General features: G+C 38.8%; 1 protein-coding gene across 2 annotated transcripts; it reads left to right on the top strand.

The window, feature by feature from the left end:
* The first annotated feature begins 1,308 nt into the window (after positions 1-1,308).
* RAB19 (RAB19, member RAS oncogene family) lies at positions 1,309-20,961 on the top strand. 2 transcript variants are annotated; one of them, XM_036758679.1, is made up of 4 exons: positions 1,309-1,406; positions 4,116-4,327; positions 13,723-13,906; positions 19,437-20,961. In XM_036758679.1, the coding sequence occupies exons 2-4, from the start codon at positions 4,127-4,129 to the stop codon at positions 19,703-19,705; spliced, it is 654 nt and encodes a 217-aa protein (XP_036614574.1). In that variant the 5' UTR covers positions 1,309-1,406; positions 4,116-4,126; the 3' UTR covers positions 19,706-20,961. The 2 variants fall into 2 exon arrangements, with proteins under 2 accessions (XP_036614574.1, XP_036614573.1); XM_036758678.1 differs by having other exon boundaries at positions 1,309-1,420.
* Positions 20,962-21,796: the final 835 nt, after the last annotated feature.

Here is a 21,796-nt window from a genome sequence, read left to right as displayed (position 1 = left end):
TGAGAGAGGAATATATTGGGAGGAGAAAGGGAAAGATAGAATAGGGTAAATTATCTCACATTAAAGAGGCAAGAAAAAGCTGTTACAATGGAGGGGAAGAGGGGAGAGGTGAAAGGGAATGAGTGAACCTTACTCTCATTGGATTTGGCTTAAGGAGGGAATAACATACACACTCAACTGGGTATCTTACAGAAAAGTAGGGGGGAAGGGGATAAGAGTGGGGGAATGATAGAAGGGAGGGCAGATTGGGGGAGAGAGTGGTCAAAAGCAAACACTTTTGAAAAGGGACAGGGTCAAAGGAGAAAATTGAATAAATGGGGGATGGGTAGGATGGAGGGAAATATAGTTAGTCTTTCACAACATTGCTGTTATGGAAGTGTTTTGGATAATGATACATTTAAAACCTGTATTAAATTGATAGCCTTCTCAAGGAGGGTGGGTGGGGAGGGAAAAAGGGAGAGAATTTGGAACTCAAAGTTCTAAAAACAAATGTTAAAAATTGTTTTTACATGCAACTTGGAAATAAGATATACAGGAAATGGGGTATAGAAATCTATCTGGCCCTACAAGAAAGTAAGGGGGAAGGGGATGGTGGAGGGAGAGGGGTGATAGAAGGGAGGGCAGACTGCAGAAAGGGGCAATCAGAATACATGCCATTTTGGGGTGGAGGGAGGTAGAGATGAGGAGAAAATTTGTAACTCAAAATCTTGTGGAGATGAATGTTGAAAACTAAAAATAAATTAATTAATCTTTGTAAAAAAGAAATGAAGCAAGAATTGTTCAGTTCTCCCCTTTCCAAGGTTTTTTGCAAGGATGGGGGTTGGGAGAACCAAGCTTCTCCTCCAGACAAATAAACCCCTTTCCAGCTCAGCTCAGGTATATGGTTTGGTTTGGTTTGGTTTCCCGGACATCAATTCCTTTTCCCAATGAATCCTTCAAGACAATTTTGTCTCCACAAATCCAAACACTTAAAGCCTTCCGGTAGAAATCGCAGTATCTGGTGTCTATGTTGATTCTTTCCCACTCTTCCTAAAAAAAGGACTGGCGGGAAACGTTGATGGAAAGAATGAAAGAAACAAGAGGGAGCTTTGTAGGTACTGGGGTGAGTTAATTGACTTTTTTTTTTGTCTCCAGTGTTTGCACAGCGCACAAGAAACATTTAGTGGGAAAGTTGCTATCCCTCAGCATTGTCTAGCTAGTTTACAACCTTCTACTTTATTGGTATGGACGATCTGGCTCCAGGCTAGAGGGAGGTGGATGCAGGGGATTGAGTTTTCCTTTCACTTTCTGTAACTGCCACCTGGGGGACAGAACAGCAATTCCCACTGAGCAATGAGACGGGAGGTAGAAAGGGGTCTAAAGGCAAGGAAAGAAAACTAAAGAAAAATCTTTACCTGCTGGCACAGGTGAGAAAAAACAGGTAAGCAACAGGTGACCCAGAAAATGAAGGAGGCAGGAGAAGAGAGAATGGAGGAGGAGGAAGTAGAGGCAGAGCAGACAATTACATTGCTTGCTAGGTGAGAGTTGACGAGTTTTGGCAGGTTGGGTTTTTTGTTGTTTTTTTTTGGTGGGGTGGGGTGGGGGGAGCTCTTGGTGGAGGAAGGTAAGAAACGTTTGTTGGAAACTCTAGAGGAGACCTGGGAAGGGACAGGATAAGCCAAATGAGGTTTCGGCTCATGTTCCAGTGGCAAGAGGGCGGAAGTGATAGGGCTTTCTTTGGCTTTTAAATGGGAAAAAAAGAAAGTTGGATGGATAGAAGGACGGTTTTAGCTGTAGGTAAAAGGGCGTAATAGGTTGATTTCAGACTTCCTGAAAAGAGGTGTGAAGTACTCCCTCATTTACCGGCACAAATATTTATCTGGTACTAGATGCTGGGGAGATAAGAATTTTAGATAAGATGCAGTCCTTTTTCTCCAGGAACTCAATCTAGGGGGGGAGTTAGGACTTGAACAAACAAAGCTCTAACATACAGTAGGAGAGGATTAGAAACTAAGATTTCTCTGCTGTTGGGGACCCTCCCGTTAGGAAGTTCCCTGTGCCAAGCAGTCTGTTCTGTGATTTACAGGTTTGTTGTGCTGTCTAGAGCACGGAGAAATTAAGTGATTTGCCTAGGGTCACACCGACAAAGATCAGAATTAGGACTTGAACCCAGGTCTTCTTGGTTCTTTCATACTACACAATATTTCGTGCCTTATCCATTAGAGAACAGCAAAACAAAGTGTCACATAGAGTCTGTGGGAGGACTTGATTAGCAAGCAAGGGAATTAGGGAAGGCTTGAAAGAGACTGCATTTGAGTTGGATCTTCAACAGGCAGAAATTCAAGGAATTCAGCTTGGCTTTCAAACTCCTATAGAATGCCCATAAGATCAGGGACTGTTTGTTTTTGTATTTGTGACCTAGGCAACTGGCACATAGTCGGTGTTTAATAAATGCTGTTGAAGTTGAAAATTGCCTTAATTTTCTTGGATACCTTGTTACTACTGACTCATTGAATTTACTGTTCATTTAAACTTTCAGATCTTTTTTTTTTTTTAAGGAAACTACATACTACCTATTCATATTGCCCCCATCTTGGATTTCTGAAGTTAAATTTTTAAACCTAGGTCTAAGACTTCCTATTTGCCATTATTAAATTTCATTGTCACTTGTATCCCCAAGAATCAATAGAATTCAGTGATAGTCAGTTTTGATAAGTCTTGGGAGTTCTCCATCGAATCCATGCCCCAGGAAATCAACAGACCCCTCAATTGTTCTTGTCAGGTTAACAAATTGCTGCCTCAGTATCCCTTAAACAAACATCACCATCATTCATCTCTTTTTCCTGTGACCCTTACTGGATGACCTTTCATTTTTTCATGCCCAACCTGAGTCATCTAACTCTAAAGTTAGATCACTTCTTTGAGATTTGAAGAAATCAAGATGCATGAGTTATTGAAAGATTGGACATGGATTCCAGCTCCCAACAAAAAACCTACATTTACTAAATCAAGCAACTATTTGGTTAAGTGTAGAATCACTGTGGAATCAATTGCTTTTTTGTAGTGAACAAATATAAACACAGAGGGATCCTTTCAGTCAGCTCTGTTACTGTTAAAATGTGATCTACTATTGTATATTTGTAAAAATTTGCCTGTTCCCTTTCTTATACCTTCATCAAGCTTCAATTTATTTATAGATTATTCTTTTAAGAGTTTTTTTTTTAAACATGAGAAATGACCACAAGTTGGTGGTATCTAATATTTTCTCTGTTTCTTTGGAAAGGAATAATAAAAAGGAACAATAATGGGTTTTTTTTTTTAAACAAACTTTTAGTGACCTTTCCTCTTTCAAATACTTTGAAAATTTATCCCTCAATGAGCTCATTATTGTATCCCTTCCCACACGGACTTCTGTGTATACTTGGTCTGGTCCAGCTGCTTTTCCCATCTTTGTTTTCTTTCAAGCTTTCTACTTCCTCCTACAGCACAATGGGAACTGTGATGATAGACTCCAAATATTGTAACTCCATTGTCACTGAGGGATAAAAGTTGATGATAGAAATCTGTACAGGGCTTTTTCTTTTTTAATCTGTTCATTGTCTTTCCAGTTTTATCCTTAAATGCCCTGGGAATGATATTGGTCATCCTATAAAATTGTTTTTCCTTCCACTGCTTTCCACTGTTTTAAGAGGCTCTACTGATCATAACCTCCCGTCATCCTCTTCTCTGAAATTTTACAAATTATTTTATTTTCTGGACTGGTGTCGCCCTTGGCTGTTAAATATCCCTGCTTGCAAATCGAATGTTTGCTGGCTAGGATGGTTTCTAGATTATTCTTTTGATGTCTTCATTATGGTAATTGATTTACATTAGTATGTGGAAATTTGTTTATGTTGATTTTTACTATGACTGGCATTTCAATCAGTGGTGTTAACTACAGAAGGGACAGAATATGAAGTGGCCCTAAGCTAGACCCAGAAGGGAGAATGAGGATATCTTTGTCTTAGAGGTATCCCAGAAATCATCTCACATCTATAACAGGAGTGAGGGCACCTCCCCTCCCAGAGAATGTTTCAATACCCAAATGTATCCTAAAAACTATATTTCTCCTTTTTGTCTCTCTTGACCCATCTGAGCCCTAAGAACCATGCAGTTTTCCAGTTTCACGAAGGCACCAGATGAGACTTTTGACTATTTGTTCAAGATCATCCTCATTGGAGACTCGAATGTGGGAAAGACATGCGTGGTGCAACACTTTAAATCTGGGCTCTATACAGACACACAGCAGAACACAATTGGTGTGGACTTCACAGTACGCTCTCTTGAGATAGATGGGAAAAAAGTGAAGGTAAGAGACTGTAAAATAAAAGGAGAGACCCACTGAGATTGACACTACCTCTGTTACCAACAAGAGGGTGTTGGAGTTCTAAACTGCCATGGCTTTTATCCCCAGACCTACAAAAGGCATTGGGTAGCTTCTCATTAATTCTCCTCCCTACTTCCCAGTTGTGTTGAGAGGACCACCATTCCCCCCAGTCACCTGGGTTTTCAAAGTTAGAACCTGCTTCGACTGTTCTCCCTGCCCCGCCCCACCCCACCCCACCCTATGCCTCAAACACAATCAATTGTCAAGTCTTGCTAAAATTGCTGAGGTAAAATTCCTATACTTTATAGACTATTTGGGAAAATCAGCCCCCAGTTCAATGAGTCCATCGATCGATTAACCCATCCATTGGCAGATATTTATTAGCTGACCATTCTATGCCAGGCACTAGAGATACAAAAGAATGAAACAGTCTCTTCCCTCAAGAAGCTTAGAGTTTCATGGTTTTTCCCATTCATTATAATTCTTCTATACAACACGACTAATGTGAAAATATGTTTAATAGGAATGTATATGTAGAGCCTATATCAGACTGCAGGCTGTCTTGGGTGGAGGAGGGGAGGGAAAGGGAGAAAATTTAAAACTTATGGAAGTGAATGTTGAAAACCAAAAATAAATAAATTAACTAATAAAAAAAAGCTTAAAGCTTATCGGGGGAAACAATAGGTGAATATATAAATATAGGGGTGTGTGTGTATGAGCATTTGGGGGTGGGAAGGGGAGGTGCTAGCAACTCTGGGAGGATCAGAAAAGGCTTCTTGTGGAAGGTGATGCTCAAGCAAAGTCTTTTTTTTTTTTTTGAGGAAGGAAAGGCAGGGCAATTGTGGTTAAGTGACTTGACCAAGGTCACATAGCTAATGTGTGTCAAGTGTCTGAGGCTGGATTTGAACTCAGGTCGTCCTGACTCCAGGGCTGATGCTCTACTCACTGCGCCACCTAGATGCCCCCTCAAGCAAAGTCTTAATGGAAACTAAGGATTCTAAGAAGCTGAGGCGAAGAAAGAAGGATAAGGACACCAAGGGCAAAGATGTAGAGACAGGAGAAACAACAAGATCAACTTGTCTAAACTGTAGAGTATGTAAGGGAAGTGTAATTAGGCTAGAAAAGTAGGTTGAAGTGAGGTTTTAGAGAACTTAAAACACCAAATAGAGGACTTTACATTCAATTCTAGGGGAAGCCACTGGAATTTATTTAGCAAAGGAGTGATTTGGCTACTTTATGGAAGACGGATTAGTGACAGGAGAGAATTGAGTCAAGTAATCCAAGGAGAAAGCTGCTGAAACAGTCCAGGCAGGAGGTGATTAGGACCGACCCCGGGCCTGACCACATAAATAGAGAGAAGGGAATGGATTATTCTAGACGTATCCTGGAGACAGAATTGATATGGACGTTGAGGGATAGTAAGGAATCTGGGATGGTTCCTAGGTGGTAAACCAAGATGACTGGGAGGAAAGTGGTGCTGCTGACAAAAATGGGGAAGTTTCAGAAAAGAGTTGAGAAATATGATGAGCTTTCTTTTGAACATGCTGAGTTTGAGATGCCTACAGGATGGCCAGTTTGAAATATTCAGTAAATATTCAGTGATGTGTGACCGCTCAGAAGGGACAAGGGTGACCTATGTAAGCATGCTAGTCATCCGCATACAGATGATAATTAATGGGAACGATGAGATCGCCAAGTAAAATTGAATAGAGGGAGAAGAGGGCTCAGCACAAGAGCCACCATTACCCTCCCTGATCTGGATAAAGAGTCATCAAAGGAAACTGAGAAGAATAGGTCAGAGAGCAAGGTCAAAAAACCTAGAGAGGAGAAAAGGGTGATCAACATTGGCAAAGACTGCAGAGAGGTCAAGAAGGATGGAGGATTGGGAAAAGGCCCTGGTTTTTGGCAAATAATAACACTAATAACTTTCCCCACCTCCAAAACCAAGTGAAAATGACTAACTTTCCAGACACTCAGCTTCAGAGTGATTTGTACTAGATGCCAGACGCAAAAGGAAAATTCTCAAGAAATAGAGGATTGGGTTGGTTTGGGGTTTTTTTAGAGGTACAAGAGTATAGTGATAAGACTACTGACTGATTCTGAGTCAAAAGACCTGAGTTCAAATACTGGTTCTGATACTTGCTAGATAAATGATTTTTGCCAAGTGACCTAATACTTCTGGGACTCAGTTTTCTCATTTGTAAAATGAAGGAGTGGCACCCAATGTCTTCCAAAGGCCTCTGCAAGCTTTAAATTAATGCTTCTATTGTTTAAGGCTTGGCATGGAGTAACTTATGTTTCACCGAGCAGTTCTTCCTTATCTGGAGCCACAATTTTCCTGCTTTCAGTTAAGCCCATTTTCTGTTGTTCAGTAGTAGTCCATAGACAGGAAGAATCTAAATGCAGGCTCAAATATACCCCCACCCTTTTCCCAACAAAAAGCTTTTATTAGAGAGACCCTAATTAAGTTACCCTTTAGCTTTCTCTTTCTAGGGTGCACATTCCTATTCTTGAAGGTTGGAGAAATCAATACTCATGAGTTCCCAAAGGCGTATACCCATAGATTGAGGCCCCAGCAAAACATTTAAAATCCATTTTTTAAAAAGTATTTAATAACCAATGATAACATAATTAGAGTTGTAAGTAACCTTAGGGGTCATTTAGTCCAACTCCTTTATTTTTCAGATGTGGAAACTTGGGTCTGGGGAGGTTAAATGGTTTGACTAAGGACCCAGGTAATAAGCCTCAAAGACAGGGTCCCCTTACTCCTACTTCCATGTTTCTTTACAACAATCCAGAGAGGTGGGTAGTGTGAATATTGATATTCCAATTTTAGAGGCAGAGGAGTTGAAATTCCAGGAAGTTAAATGACTTCCCATGGGTCAAATTTGAGGCCAAAGTCAAACCCAGTCACCTGATTCTAAGTCCAATGCTCCTTAGAAGAATTGCAATCTGCATAGATCATTCGTTGGAAGGAAACCTTAGAAGTATATAATCAAGTTCTAAATTATGTGGTATAGCCTATAAATGCTAGATAAGTTCAGAGAAGGGGAACATTAGTCTGGTCTGGAAGACTTCTTAGATTTGGACTGGGCCCTGAAAGGTAGAAGTCAGGATTGGGAAAAGCAGATGGGGGAAAGCAGGTCAGTCTAAGAGAGGGGAACCATCAAGACCCAGCTGGGAATAATGATGCTGTTTTCCTGGGACAGCCTAGTAGAGCAGAAGATGTGTGTTGGAAGTGAGGATGAGATCAGATTGTGGAAGAAGTTGAAAGCCAGGTTGGGGGCCAGGGGGCTTAAATGTACCTCAATAAGAAATAAGGGGTCACTGAAGGCTTTTAATGGCAATATGAGTAACATGATTGATGAAAGAAACCTTCAGGAAGACTAATCTGGCAGCCATATGCAGGTTGGACTAGAATGGGGAGAGCTGAAAATCAGAGAAATGACTTAGGCAGCTGTCATAGTGATCCAGGTATGATATGTGAACACCTGGACCAGAAAATGAAATAGGTACAACCAGGGGTTAATAATAATGACTACTTATTATTATTATTATTAAATTACAGATTCCCTAAAGGGTAAACAGTATATACTACACAGCTTGAAGTTTAATCTTCATTATTAACATTTTCTCCATCACTCTCCTAAATTTAGACAATCAACAAAACAATAAAGCAAGCCCTGAATTTGTAGCATTGGCTGATTTCTGAGTTATTCTGATATTCTGAGTATTTGTAACTCACAGTGAAAATTCAGCAATTAGCTCTCATGTTGGAGTTGGCTCCCCTACTCCTGCTAGGAACTTCCCAAAGCTACTGTGATTTCAAAGTTCTCAAGAGAATGCAATTCAAAGGCTTGGGAGACCCAGTCAAGGGAACCTAAAGGCTCCTAGATGCAAACATACCTTCCAATAGTATTCATATTGAAAATTTAACAATCAGCTCTGAGAGCCAGCACCATTGGAACTGGTACCAGCTCACTCCTGGTTGCAAGAGACATTTTAAAAACAGAGAGGGAAAAGTCTTTGAGTGGGCAGCTAGCTAGGTGGTATAGTAAATAGAGCGCTGGGCCTGGCATCAAGAAGACTCATCTTCCTAAGTTCAAATGTGGCCTCGGACACTTACTCTTTGTATGACCTTGGGCAAGTCACTTAACCCTGTCTACCTCAGTTCCTCATCTGTAAAATGAGCTGGAGAAGGTAATGGAAAAGCATTCCGGTATCTTTGCCAAGAAAACACCAAATGGGGCCATGAAGAGTCAGACATGACTCAACCACAGTCTTTGATGACTGATTTGTAAGATGATTTAAAGGAGAGGAATAAAGATACCTCTAAGTTTTTGAGTTTGGGTGGTTAGTGATGCCATTGCTAGAGATAGGAATTTCTGAGGGGGGAGATAATAACAGCTAAGATTTTTTTTTTTTTTGGTGCTCTAAGGTTCTCATCTGATCCTCATAAGAACACTAGGAGATTGGTGGTATTATTATCCCCTAAGTGACTTGCCTAGAGTTAAACAGACTGTATAAGGAGGGGTTTTCCTGAATCCCAGTCTATCCACTACATTCAAGGGAAGATGGATGTGGACTGACCAGTTCAATTTGGGACACTATGGTTTGGAGCCATTGGCTTGACATGAAAGTCGAAATTTTATCTAGACGGCCAGCAAAATGGGAGTAGAACTTGGAAGAATTGGCATGACTATAACTCTCAATTTGGGGGTCATCAATAAAAAGTAATAGAGCCACAGGCACAAATAATTATATTTTTCACGTATACATTTTGGGTTTTTGTTGTTAAGTCGTTTCAGTCACATCCAATTCTTTGTGATCCCATTTGGGGTTTTCTTGACAGAGATACTGGAGTGGTTTGCCATTTCCTTCTCCAGCTCATTTTACAGATGAGGAAACAGAGGTAAACAGAGTTAAGTTACTTGGCTAGGGTCACACAGATAGGAAGTATCTGAGGCCAGATTTGAACTCAGGAAGATGAGTCTGTCTTCCTGAATCTAAGCCCAGTGCCCTGTCCACTGTACCACCTAGCTTCCCATGTATATATTTTAACATTTCATTAATACATTTCTAATTTTTGTATTATATACCTTTTCAAATAATCCACCCACACATCCCTGCCATATGATAACAACAAAAGCAACACTTAAGCAAAACCAGCTGATACAGTAACTTCAACTGACAGAGTACGTGCTATTTCCTACTCAAAATCCACCATCTTTCTCCAAAGTGGAAGGTAGTGCTTTCCAACATGAGTCATCTGGAACCAATATTAATCATGGCATTTGGTAGCATTGTCATTTTTATTATATTGGCATGGTCTGCTTAATCATTGCATTTGACTTGAGTTTTATTCCAGTTGTTGTCATTTACATTCTTGTTATTTATTTAATCTTTCTGGTCCTTTCCTTCTTCAACAATCCATGGGAGTCTTCTCATATACATCCCATATCCATATATCTATTATTCCTAAAGGCAGTGGTATCCAGCTCATATAGAAATGGATGCCTGTGGGCTGTGTACTGACTTAGAAAACCAACAATAACCATTATCTATGTTGCATTGTATTTATATATATTTTATTAGACATTTCCCAATTGCGTTTTAATCTGGTCTGGGAGCACTTGGAAGTTTTGGAAGTTTTATGCTTCCGCTACGGGACAGTAATTTTCCATTACATTCATGTATCACAATTTGTTCAGCCATTCCACAATTGAGGAGCAACTATTATGTTTCCCATCTTTCACTACTTCAAAAAGTGTTGCCATGGGTATTTTGGAACTTTCTGTCACTGGCCTCCTTTGGGTAAACACTTTATATATCTGATAGCACTTTACTAGTTTTCCATGGAGGGGAGTATAAAGGAAAAAGAACAAAGGGGTAAGAACTAGCCTCTGGGAACATCCATGGTTAAGAGGCAAGAGGAAAAAGAGGACTCAGGCCAGAAAACAGAAGGAACAACTAGATAAGGAATTGGAGAACCAGGATAAGGTAACGTTGTGGAAGCCAAAGCTGGGAGAGATTTTCAGTAACAAAGGAAGTGGTAGATAGCATCAAACATAGCAGAGAATTCAAGGACAGAAGGCCTTGAGATTTTGCAAGAGTCCTTACCATAGCATTTCAGAGCTTAAGAGGACCTAAAAGATCCTCTACTCTAACACTCTCATTTTACAGGTGATGAATGTGAGGCCCAGAAAAATCAAGTGGCTTGCTCAAAGCTATTTAGCTAGTTACTACTAGAGTAGATACTAAAACCCAGGTCTGCTGACTCCCAGGCCAGTGTCCCCTCTGCTGTATCATGCTGCCTTCTCCTATATGGGTGCCATTGGAGAGATGGAAGGAAGAAAGGAAGGAAGGAAGAAAGGAAGGAAGGGAAGAAGGAAGGAGAGAAGGAAGGAAGGAAGGAAGAACTTATTAAGTACCTACTATGTGCTAAACACTGTACTAAGCATTTTACCAATATTTTTTGATTCTCACAACAACCCTAAGAGGAAGGTGTTATTATTATCCCCATTTTACAGAGAACCATTTCAGCAGAAGCTAGATTTCAGGGAGTTACGGAAGAAGTAGGTGAAGAAAGCATGAATATTTTAAGTGTAAACCAGTCATTAAGTGTTTGGCAATTAAAAGGACACTGGCTCCGGGCTCAGAGAACCCAAGAGACCTCAATAAAATTCTGTGTCTAATGCTTACTGACTGTATAACCTTAAAAGATAATATGGATAGAGTATTGGCCTCAAACCCAGGAAGACCTGGGTTCAAGACCAATCTGATACATAATACATAATAGACAAGTCACTTCACTTACTCTTAGTGCCCCAGGAAGTTCTCTAAGACTACAAATTGCAGAGAAGGTGCTGATCTGTACTGGTAGAGAGTTCCTTGCTGGCAACTCTCTGCAAAGATAAAATTACAAGGCTGGTCAAGTCAAGTCAGTAAGCATTTGTTAAGTGCTTATTATGTGCTAAGTACTAGGGATACAAATACAATTTTTAAAAGTACATAGTAAGATTTTTTTTTAGTACATTAAACAACTACAAAAGAATGTATTCTCCAAGATATGAAGGGGAAAGTTGATTCTGGTGAATGTAATCAGTAAAAGCTTCATGGAGGCAGTGGCATTTGAATTGGGCTTTTAGGGGTGGGTAGGAGTTCATTCTTTCTCCTCTTGGTTAGGAAGAATTCCTGTCCTTCCACTCCGTGTCTAAACTATGTGTGTAAATCACTTTGACCTCTAGAAAAGGGAAATGTTGTTGTTGAGTTTTTTCATTCCATGTCTAACTCTTCATGACCCCTTTTGGGGTTTTCTTGGCAAAGATACTGGAGTAGTTTGTGCCATTTCCTTCTCCAGTTCATTTTACAGATGCGGAAAACTGAGGCAGACAGGGGTAAGTGACTTGCCCAGGGTCACACAGTAAGTGTCTGAGGCTGAATTTGAACTCAGGAAGATGAATCTTCCTGAATTCAGACAGGGCACTCTATCCACTGTGCCACCTGGCTGATTCAGAAAGATGAATTAGTCTTTACTACTGATGATCATTTAAGTGTATTCAAGTGATCTACATTTACCAGATCTCGTGGGAGCCCAATCTTCACCCCTTTTTATCACCTAAATGTACCTCTTTTTTGCCAGTGACTTCTCTCTTTTGGTAGGGTCTCTACTGCCTTCTCTAGTTTACCAGAGACTTGAAAACGTGCCCTTAGGATCTAAGTATGCTTGGATGGAAGGTTCTTAACCTTTTTAAAAAAATTTTTTTTACATGTGTCAAGGATCCCTTTGGCAATCTGGTGAAGCTTTCTCAACACAAAGAGCACTTATTAATTAATTACTATGTGTCAGCATTAAGGACTAGGGATACAAAAAATGGCAAACTGAGTCCCAGAAAGGAAAGGCAACTTACCTGACAAGGCCAGTGTCAGGCTAGAATGCCAGGTCTCCTGAATTCTCAGGCTCCATTCCTTCCACTGTTTCATAAAGCATCTCATTCAATTACTCAAGCTTAAATCTTGGTCAGACTTGCTGTTTTGATTAAGCAATACAAAAGCCCTTTCAAACCACAAAGTCTGATTTCCTAGATAAGTGTTGGTTAAATTTGCTGTATGATTTTCATGCTTAGACAGCAAGACAATCTGATGTGATTGACCATAGAACAGGCTATTAATGAGTGGAGCATTTTCTATCATGGTAGAAAGTCAATAACTTATTTATATTTTTTCCAGGACCATTTAAAAGTTTTTTAAAATAATATTTTATGGGGCAGCTAGGTGGCGCAGTGAATAGAGCACCAGCCCTGGAGTCAGGAGGACCTGAGTTCAAATTCGGTCTCAGACACTTGACACATGTACTAGCTGTGTGACCTTGGGCAAGTCACTTAACCCCAATTGCCCTGCCAAAATGCAAAATAATAATAATATTTTATTTTTTCCCAATTACATGTTAAAAGAATTTAACATTTTTTAAAAAAAAATTTGAGTTCCAAATTCTATCCCTCCTTTCCACCTTCCTTTCCCCCCTCCCTGAGATGGTAAGCAATCTGATTTACACATGTACAATTATGTAAAACATTTCCATATTAGTCATTTAGAACAAGAAGACTCAAACAAAATTTTTTTTTAAAAGAATGAAAGAAAAAAAAGAGAAAAAGTGAAAAATATTATGCTTCATATCAGTCCTTTCTCCCGAGGCAGATAGCATGTTTCATCATTAGTCCTTTGGATCATTGTATTGCTGAGAATAGTTAAGTCATTCACAGTTCCTCATCATACAATATTGCTGTTACTGTGTACAACATTCTCTTGGTTCTGCTCATTTCGCTTTGCATCAGTTTATGTAAGGACTTTCCAGGTTTTGCTGAAATCATCCTGTAAAGTCAATAGCTTAAAAATAAATAAATTAATAAGTTTTCCACAGCCCCAAAGAAGAACTATGAGAAGGTACCTTCCCCTATTCTTTTAAAAAATTTTTTATTCATTTTAAACTTAAATACAAAACAAGAAAAGAAAAAAAGGGAGTATTTCCATGTGTGCAGCAGAACCTTCCCCCATTCTTTGTAGAAGTGAGGGACTATACAAGTAAGATATTTCATATAATGTCAGACCTTTAAAATGCGTTAGTTTCACTGCACTGCTTTTTTATTCTTTGTTATAAGACATGGCTCTCTAGGGTGTGGGGAAGAGGTAGAGGTGAGGTGGGAGCAGTGGTGGACATAATAGGATATGATTGCAAAAAAAAAGGGCCAAATTTTTTTAAGTGATCCAGTACTTGGAGATGTTTCATTTGGAGTTTTGGGGTGTAGGATTTGTTTTAACTGTCTGTTCTGTAGTAATGCTGGGTTGGCTTAGCTCCTCTCTTTTCCTTACCTGGACAGATGCAGGTATGGGACACTGCTGGCCAGGAACGATTCCGGACAATCACCCAGAGCTACTATAGAAGTGCGAATGCTGCCATCATTGCCTATGATTTGACAAGGCGATCCACTTTTGAATCTGTTCCTCATTGGATCCATGAAATAGAAAAATACGGAGCGGCAAATTTGGTCATAATGCTTATTGGTACAGTATTTAAAAGGCATTTAACATCACCATCCTCTATTAGTAGTTTGGTTTTTTAACAGTTTAAATTTCATGAGGCATCAGGATAAGAACACCAGTTACCCACCAGTGTTATATGACTTTTTGGTGTAATTGGAAGAGCCCATTGACATGAAATACTGAATCTATGTATGGGTGATTCAAAAGTATTTAAGCTTAAGTAAATGCAGGAAACAAATTAGCCCATTACCATAAAGTTAAAAAAAATAAAGAGATAGGGACCCTTTCTTTGTATAATGGGCCACTGACCTAGAAGGAAAAAATAGGAAGCCGCTGGACTTTGGGTAATATTTTTCATGAAATGCAAAATGTTGATGAGTAAGACCCTCTTTTTTTCAGATTAACAAGGAACATAAATAAAAATGTCAATCATATATTTTAATTCCATACTATGCGTGACCAGATGAAAGAGACTGAGGCAGAGAAAATTCTAGGAATGAAAAGATAAGGGACAGAAAGAAAGGAAGTAAAAGAGAAAGAAAAAGCAAGAAAAGAAAAGGAGAAGAAAAAAAGAAGAATAAAGAGACAGAGAAAGGGAATAAGAGAGATAGGCTCAAGGAACAAAGGAAATATAGAGAACTATTTAATAGATTGTAATGTGAATATATTGCTGTAGTATGCTGCTATTGATGCACAGTGCTAAGCCCTTCAGAATACGTTATTACTGCTTATAAATAATTAGTTGATTCATCATTGTTAATAGACCTTCAATTATTCTAATTCTTAAGGCTTTTAGAGGCTCTGTTCTGCATGAGATGGTCATAGCTTCTCACCAGGAAGAAAGTTATGCTCTGGATTGAAATAGAAACACGAGAGCCATTTTGCCACCATTTTCCCCACTGGGTTAAATTCAGGCTCCCCAAATCCTCAAGCAATTTATAATTCGTTATTCAGAACACTCCTCCAGTCATACTTTCCCCATGAATCCTTCCCTGATAACTGGCTCCCATAGATCTTTCTCCTTCCTGAATTATGTACTCATTGCCTACATGAAACATTTTGACATCTTCTACTTTGCCTAGAGTACTCTCTTGTATCACTTGTCTAACTCTTGTTTATCCATCTATACCATAAGCTACCTGAGAGAAAGGACTCTGTCATTTTTTGTGGCCCCGATATGGCTTAGATCAGTGTCAAACACATTCATTTTTCGGGTCTGGGAGATTCTCCCAAGAAGTCAGAATTTTGGATTTAGAATCTAACTTCTTTAACATATCCAGACCTTGTTTAATGAAACCAGGTCACTCTCTGTACAAGAGAAGCAATTCGGCTTAAAGTCTCTGAATGTGATTAAAGAGGATAATAAATTTGAAGAATATAATTGATTCAGTTCAACACCCACTCAATTCAATATTTTATTTCCAGTTTTTCATTATGAACTAAAAAAATCATCCACAAACACTTATTAAGTATCTATTATTGCATTGTACAGTGGGCAGCCCAGAGACTAAGGGTAGTAAGTAGCCATACAGAGCTAGAAAGAGATATGAGGCCTGCAGATGAATTCTGCCTCCCCTTGAGACCATGTCTGAAAATGCTAGTTTAGGGGCAGCTAGGTGGCACAGTGAGTAGAGCACCAGCCTTGGAATCAGGAGGACCTGAGTTCAAATCCAACCTCAGACACTTGACATACTAGCTGTGTGACCTTGAGCAAGTCACTTAACCCCAATTGCCCTGGCTTCCCCCCTCCAAAACAAACAAACAAACAAACAAAAAAAGAAAATGCTAGCTTGGGAAATCAGGATGTCATTCATTCAATAAGAAAGCTTGATAGAGTGTCTGGTGTGTGCAAGGTATCGTGATGGATACAAAGATGTAAAACACAATTCTTGTCCTCAAAAAGCTTATAATCTAAAAAAAAAAAGCTTATAATCTAATACTAGATATTAATCTAATACTAGATAATATTAGATTATAAAAATACTAGAGTTGAGACAGAAAAGGAAAACAAGGCCTGTCATGAAGGAGATTACATTCTATGGGATTATACAATAGGTATGCAGATAAGTAAATGCAAAATATATAGAAAGTAAATTCAAAGTCATTTCTGGGCATACGGTGGGAATGGGGAATAGGATAGCATGTGCACAGGTGGGAGATGCAATGTCATGTACAAGTAACAGCAAATAGGCTAGAACATGGACTATTATGAAGGGGAGTAATGTGAAATCATTCTGAAAAGATAGGCAGAAGCCATAGTATGAAGGACTTTCAATGCCTAATTGAGGAATTTGTATTTTATTTTGGAGGAAAAGAAAAAACAACCAACGCTTCTCAGTGGTTCTGTGCTTTAGAAAAACCACTTTAACCACTATGTAGAAGACACATTGGACAGGAGAAATATGGAAGCAGGAAGATGAAAAGTCTGAACTCAAATGATAAAGTAAACATTTTAAAACATATATATATATATATACACACACACACACATATATATCAATCAACCAATATACACTTATTAAATAACTACTGTGTCCAAGTGAAATGGTCTATTTTCTTGCTGTTTGTATATAATATTTAAGCTAGTCTCAAGATTAAATAATAGTTGAAAACTAAAAATAAATAAATAACTTTTTTTAAAAAGAATTAAATAAGAATAAACAGAAAAGATTCAGCTACATAGAATAAGCTAACATGTTGGAAAATGCCAACTATCCTGCTTTTCACTAAAACAAATATGGTGTTACTGTTGTCACTTTATATTTATAGGAATGGAAGCTTATTATTCAAAATACTGTTTTTCCACACTGAGGTACTTTGCCTTCAGTTAATGTTTACTCTAGTCAGTACTGTATAACTTAAACTGACTTGTGAAGAGACTTGTGGTCCAAACAGCCAAATTTTAGCCATAGGGACTCATAGAATGAAAAAGAAATAATATTCTGGCTTTAATCTGGTTGCTTTTGTCACTAAGTATTAACTGTATCTTTTCTTGTTTCACTCTAATCTTGCACACATTCTTAATTAAGGTTTCCTTTTCCGGTTCTAATCTTATATAAAGACTTGATTAGAATGTTGCTCATTTCCCTTAGAGTAGAAATCCTTTCCCGGTCCCATACATAGGGACTGAAGACAGCTTGTTCTGAAAAGCTCATGCCTGTAGTTTCTTACGAATGTGGTTATGGGCACATTACGCAATCATTGCTGTGGTCACCATCTTTCACAACCTGCTGCTAAAGCAATTCCCCACAAATATAAGCTTCTGTCTCTTTCAGAACTCTTGCAGAAATCAGGAGAGAGAATATATATATATAATTAAGTCTCTTCAATAGTAGTGTGGACCTCCATGGCTCTCTATTTCTATTGAAAAGTAGGATTCTTAACCACTTTAGTGTTTTAGGGAAAGTGAAATAGCACTTTCTCTCCTAATTTTTCATGCAACGGTCACTAAGCATAGCTTATACAACTTTGTCTTCTGATATAGTCTCCCTTCTGAAGAGTTGCAAAAAATATCAGTTTACGCCAGGCAGTCGCTAAGCATTTATTAAGCACCTGCTATGAGCCAAGGACTGTGTTAAGTTTAAGGGATACAAAGAAAGGCAAAAGATAGTCCTTGCTCTCAAGGACCTCATATTACAATGAAAGGAGACAATATGAAATCAAATATGTACATATTGTATATAGATATGTACAGGGTAAATTGGAGATGATCAGTAGAGTGAGGGCAATTACAATAAGAAGAATCAAGAAAGACTTATTGTAGAAGGCGGAATTTAGCTGAGACTTGAAGGAAGTCAAAGAAACTAGGAAGCTGAATTGAGGATGAAGAGTATTTATAGTCATGGGGAACAGAAACTCAATCACAGCTCCCACCCCTAGCCATGATTCTAGGGGAAGGAAAGAGAAGAAGTAAGGGGAAAATACAGGGGGTTTCTTGGATTTGCTCAGGGGTGGGAACTGGAATCTGATAATTCCAACTCTACTAAGTCTAGTCTTTAGGTAGTTTGATAGGTATGATCATAGTGTCAGTTTCTTCATCTGTAAAATGGGGTTGGACTTGGGGACCTTGAAGTTCCCTTCCAGCTTTAAATCTATCATTTTATAATCATCTCTATGGTCCAGGACACATCTGGAACACCAGGAGCGGTTCTGGGATCAACATAGGGATCAGACCATATTTTAAGAAGAACATAAATGATGTCATTAGTATGCAGGAAACATGGGTCTGGTATGTTGGCACACTCTGGGATGAACATTACCACATTGTTCCCAAGGGGAAAGGCCAATGGTAGATCTGGCCTAAGTGAGTAGTAGATGAAGAATCTGAATCAGGAAAATTTGATTTCAAGTCCTGCCACTGGCTGTGTGATCCTGGGCAAGTCATTTAAGTGTCCCAGGCTACAAGTGTCTAAGGCTAGAAATGACAAATCACCCATGAAACCGCAAGTCGGGTCCAAAATTGAGAAGCTAGAAGTCACTCCAAGGAAGGCAACAAGGTTTGGAGATGACCACAGACTGAGCCATGTGAGGATTGGTTGAAGGAACTAGGGGTGTTTAATCTGGAGTAGAGAAAACTCAGAAAGGATATGAAAAGAAATTTCAAATATTTAAAGAGCTGTTGTTGAAAAGGGGATTGGATTTGTTCTAGTAGGTTCCAGAAGGTGAATAGAAGTTACAGAGGGGCAGATTAAGCCCCAGAGTAAAGAAAAACAAATTAGAGATATCCAAAAGTACAGTGGCAGCTAAGTGGTGCAGTGGATGGAGCACTGGGCTCGGAATCAGGAAAACATCTTCATGGGTACAAATCCAGCTTCAGACACTCACTAGCTGTGTGACCCTGGGCAAGTCACTTAACCCTGTTTGCCGCAGTTTCTTCATCTGTAAAATGAGCTGGAGAAGGAAATGGGAAACCAGTCTAGTGTCTTTCCCAAGAAAACCCCAAAATGGGGTCACAGAGAATCAGACATGACTGAAACAACTGAACAACAAAAAGTGCAGAGGGTGTGAATTCCTCTTTGATAGAAATCTTCAAGGGAGAGCTAGATGACCACTTCTCAGGGATACTATAAGATGGGATTCCCCAAATCTCAGGTTGTACTAGATAGCTTCTGAGGTCCCTTCCAACCCTGAAATTCTGCAGAGGAAATGAAAAATGCCAAAAAAAAAATTAGATACACTACTTCTCCCCTCCTTTAGCATGGATATACAAAAGTAAACTGACTTTTAAAGATTTTTTTAAAAATAGCACTGTTAACATATTAATGACAGTTGTCTAGATTCATTTTTCATTCTGCATCACTTCTTATAAAGTTTAGGTATTTATATTCTTCGTATCTAGTTTCTTATGGAGCAATAATATTGCATTGCGTTGATATACTATGATTGATTCAGCTAGTCCCCAATTATTTGATGTTTAGGATACTACTTTATTTTCAATTGAATTGGTTTTTTCTAGCCTACGGAACATTTGTTGAACTAAAATATTCTTTATACCATTCATAAAAATCAGGCTACACTACTCAGTATCCTGTTGTTTTGTCATTAATTGCAGGGAACAAGGCTGACCTATGGGATAAACGTCATGTTCTTTTTGAAGATGCTTGCACCCTGGCAGAAAAATATGGCCTTCTCGCAGTTTTGGAGACTTCAGCTAAAGAGTCCAAGAACATTGAGGAAGTGTTCATGCTAATGGCAAGGGAGCTGATTGCCCGGAATGAATTGAACTTTTATGGGGAGGGTCCACAGAACAATGTCGTCTTGGATTCTAGTCCAATTCTCATCACTTCAAGTCCAAGTTCAAAGAACAACTGCAATTGTTAAAAGCGGGGAGGGAGAAAGGGGGAGGCAGAGTGTGCTGTTAGAGAGGCAATCTCTGAAACCCAAATTAGTCAGAAATCCGGCTGTCCAATGTGTTAGGTTTTAGACCTTGCAATGGCTGTTCTATTATTCCCTTTCAATTCCCCAGGCTTTCTTCCAGCATGTATAGTTGCTACTTTTGTCCTCCTGTATCAACAAAGAAACCTCTCGAGGCCATATCCACTGACTGAAGGAAGTTCGATTTAATATAAGTATTTATTGTATGTCTACTATGTGCCAGGCACGGTTCTAGGTGCTGGGAATACCAAGACAAAAATGAAATAGGTTCTGCCTTCAAGATGTTTACATTCTACCACGAAAGGCTTCTTTTTAAAGGCAGTACTTAAGAGGAGTTTTGAAGGAAATTAAGGAGTCTAGGGGGCAGAAGTAAGAAGAGAGTGTCTCCTAGAGACAAGCCACCTTTTTCCTTAGTCTTACTATTAAAATGAAGTTTAGCGTTGGGGGTAGGAGGGATGGATAATGGTTCCCCGTCATTAGCCCTGGTAAAATCCTAGATCTAGCTTTTGGCCACAGTGTTTTCCTTAAGTGTTGAAGAAAAGGAGGGGCCTACAAGTTGGGAGGAAAGTAGAACAGAATATCAAGAAAAAGGAAAGGCTGGAAAGCATACTTTAGAGTGGCTTGTATCCACTCACAAGTTGGGTTTGGTGTGGTTTTAAAAAAAAAAATTTGGAGGGGAGTGGGGAATTTGAGTATAGTAAAGTTAAAGACATCAAATAGCATAACCTTGCTTCACATTTTTTTTCTTCATACCCATCTAATTCAAGAAATGATAAAACCATCAGTACCTGACCTCTGGAATTGAAGCTTTCTTAGCATATTTAATTAGTTTACTAATGAATTAATTTAGTTAGTTTCATTTCATTGGGCTTTTTTCTGTTTATATCAATGTGGTAGTTGTTTTCCTGATCTTGCTTACTTCAGTCTTCTTCATTTCATAGGTTTTCTCATCATTTTTCAGTCTTCTTATGGGCCAGTAATGTTCCACTACACTGAGGTACCACAACTTGATTAGCCATACTCCAATCCATGGCACCTGCCATATTTCCAGGTTTATTTTGCTCCCAGAAAAAAGTACTACTGTGAATATTTTTGTATATCTATGACTTTTCTGTCCTCCTTTGAGCTCTTTGGTGTTGGTATATTCCCAGCAATGGGATCTTTGGGTCAAAGAGTATAAACATTTTTTAAAAAAAACACAATTCTGTAGTGCATCTTTTTTTACATTTAATTTTTACTTAATTTTTTCTCAATTACATGTAAATAAAAATTAACATTTTTTAAACATTTGAGTTTTATATTCTCTCCCTCTCTCCTTTCTTTACTCTCTCCTTGAGAAGGCAAGCAATTTGATATAGATTACATATGTATAGTCATTTTAGCATATCTAACAAAACTTAAAATATTTTAGTTAAGAGATGCTCACTATTTTGTCTCATGCTGCTTGGGTGATATGTTTCAGTTCGATATCTTCTAGAAAATAGAAGAGAAACATAATAGAAAACAAGAGAATGTTATTTTTCTCTAAATTTTCAATGGCTTATCCACAACTTATCAAATTCCAGTTAGTCTGAACTGATGCAACATTGGCTGGGGAGTGGGAGGAGGGTTCCCAATCCCATGATTAATTCTCTTGATCCCTTAGAAGCCAGTCCTGGTTGATAAACATATCTAAAAGGAGAGGGCAGAGTTTCAGATCAGTCCTTTTACAGACGTACAACCTGAACAAGATCAAAATGATCACATATTGGCCCTTTCAGTAAATTCACTTCTTAGTCCAGGGGCATTCCCAAGCATAGCCACAGTATAAGAAATAGCTAAGGGCTAGAGAGATATAACATAAATATGCCACAAATCTTCCAAATACCTGTCTAGCTGTTGCTTGTTTCTCACTGCCTTTCTAGTAGATCAGTATACCTCTAGAAAGTGCAGAACACCTAAGAAAGGTAAGAAGACCATCAGCAAAAAGAACATAAGATTTGTAGTAAGAGGACTTGGTTTTGAATCACATTTTTACTGTTCTCTGCCTAGGTGACC

This window comes from Trichosurus vulpecula, chromosome 5, assembly GCF_011100635.1.
Source record: "Trichosurus vulpecula isolate mTriVul1 chromosome 5, mTriVul1.pri, whole genome shotgun sequence".
NCBI classification, from domain to species: Eukaryota; Metazoa; Chordata; class Mammalia; order Diprotodontia; family Phalangeridae; genus Trichosurus; species Trichosurus vulpecula.
The sequence above is the reverse complement of the archived record's forward strand: the minus strand, read 5'-3'. Positions and strand labels throughout refer to the sequence as shown.

What these genes read in the sequence shown, in the direction of transcription:
- RAB19 (XM_036758679.1), top strand. Translation starts at nt 4,127, where the DNA reads ATGCAGTTTTCCAGTTTCACGAAGGCACCAGATGAGACTTTTGACTAT. An exon ending in TAGATGGGAAAAAAGTGAAG is followed by an intron (nt 4,328 to 13,722) that starts GTAAGAGACTGT and finishes TTACCTGGACAG; the next exon opens with ATGCAGGTATGGGACACTGC. An exon ending in TTTGGTCATAATGCTTATTG is followed by an intron (nt 13,907 to 19,436) that starts GTACAGTATTTA and finishes CATTAATTGCAG; the next exon opens with GGAACAAGGCTGACCTATGG.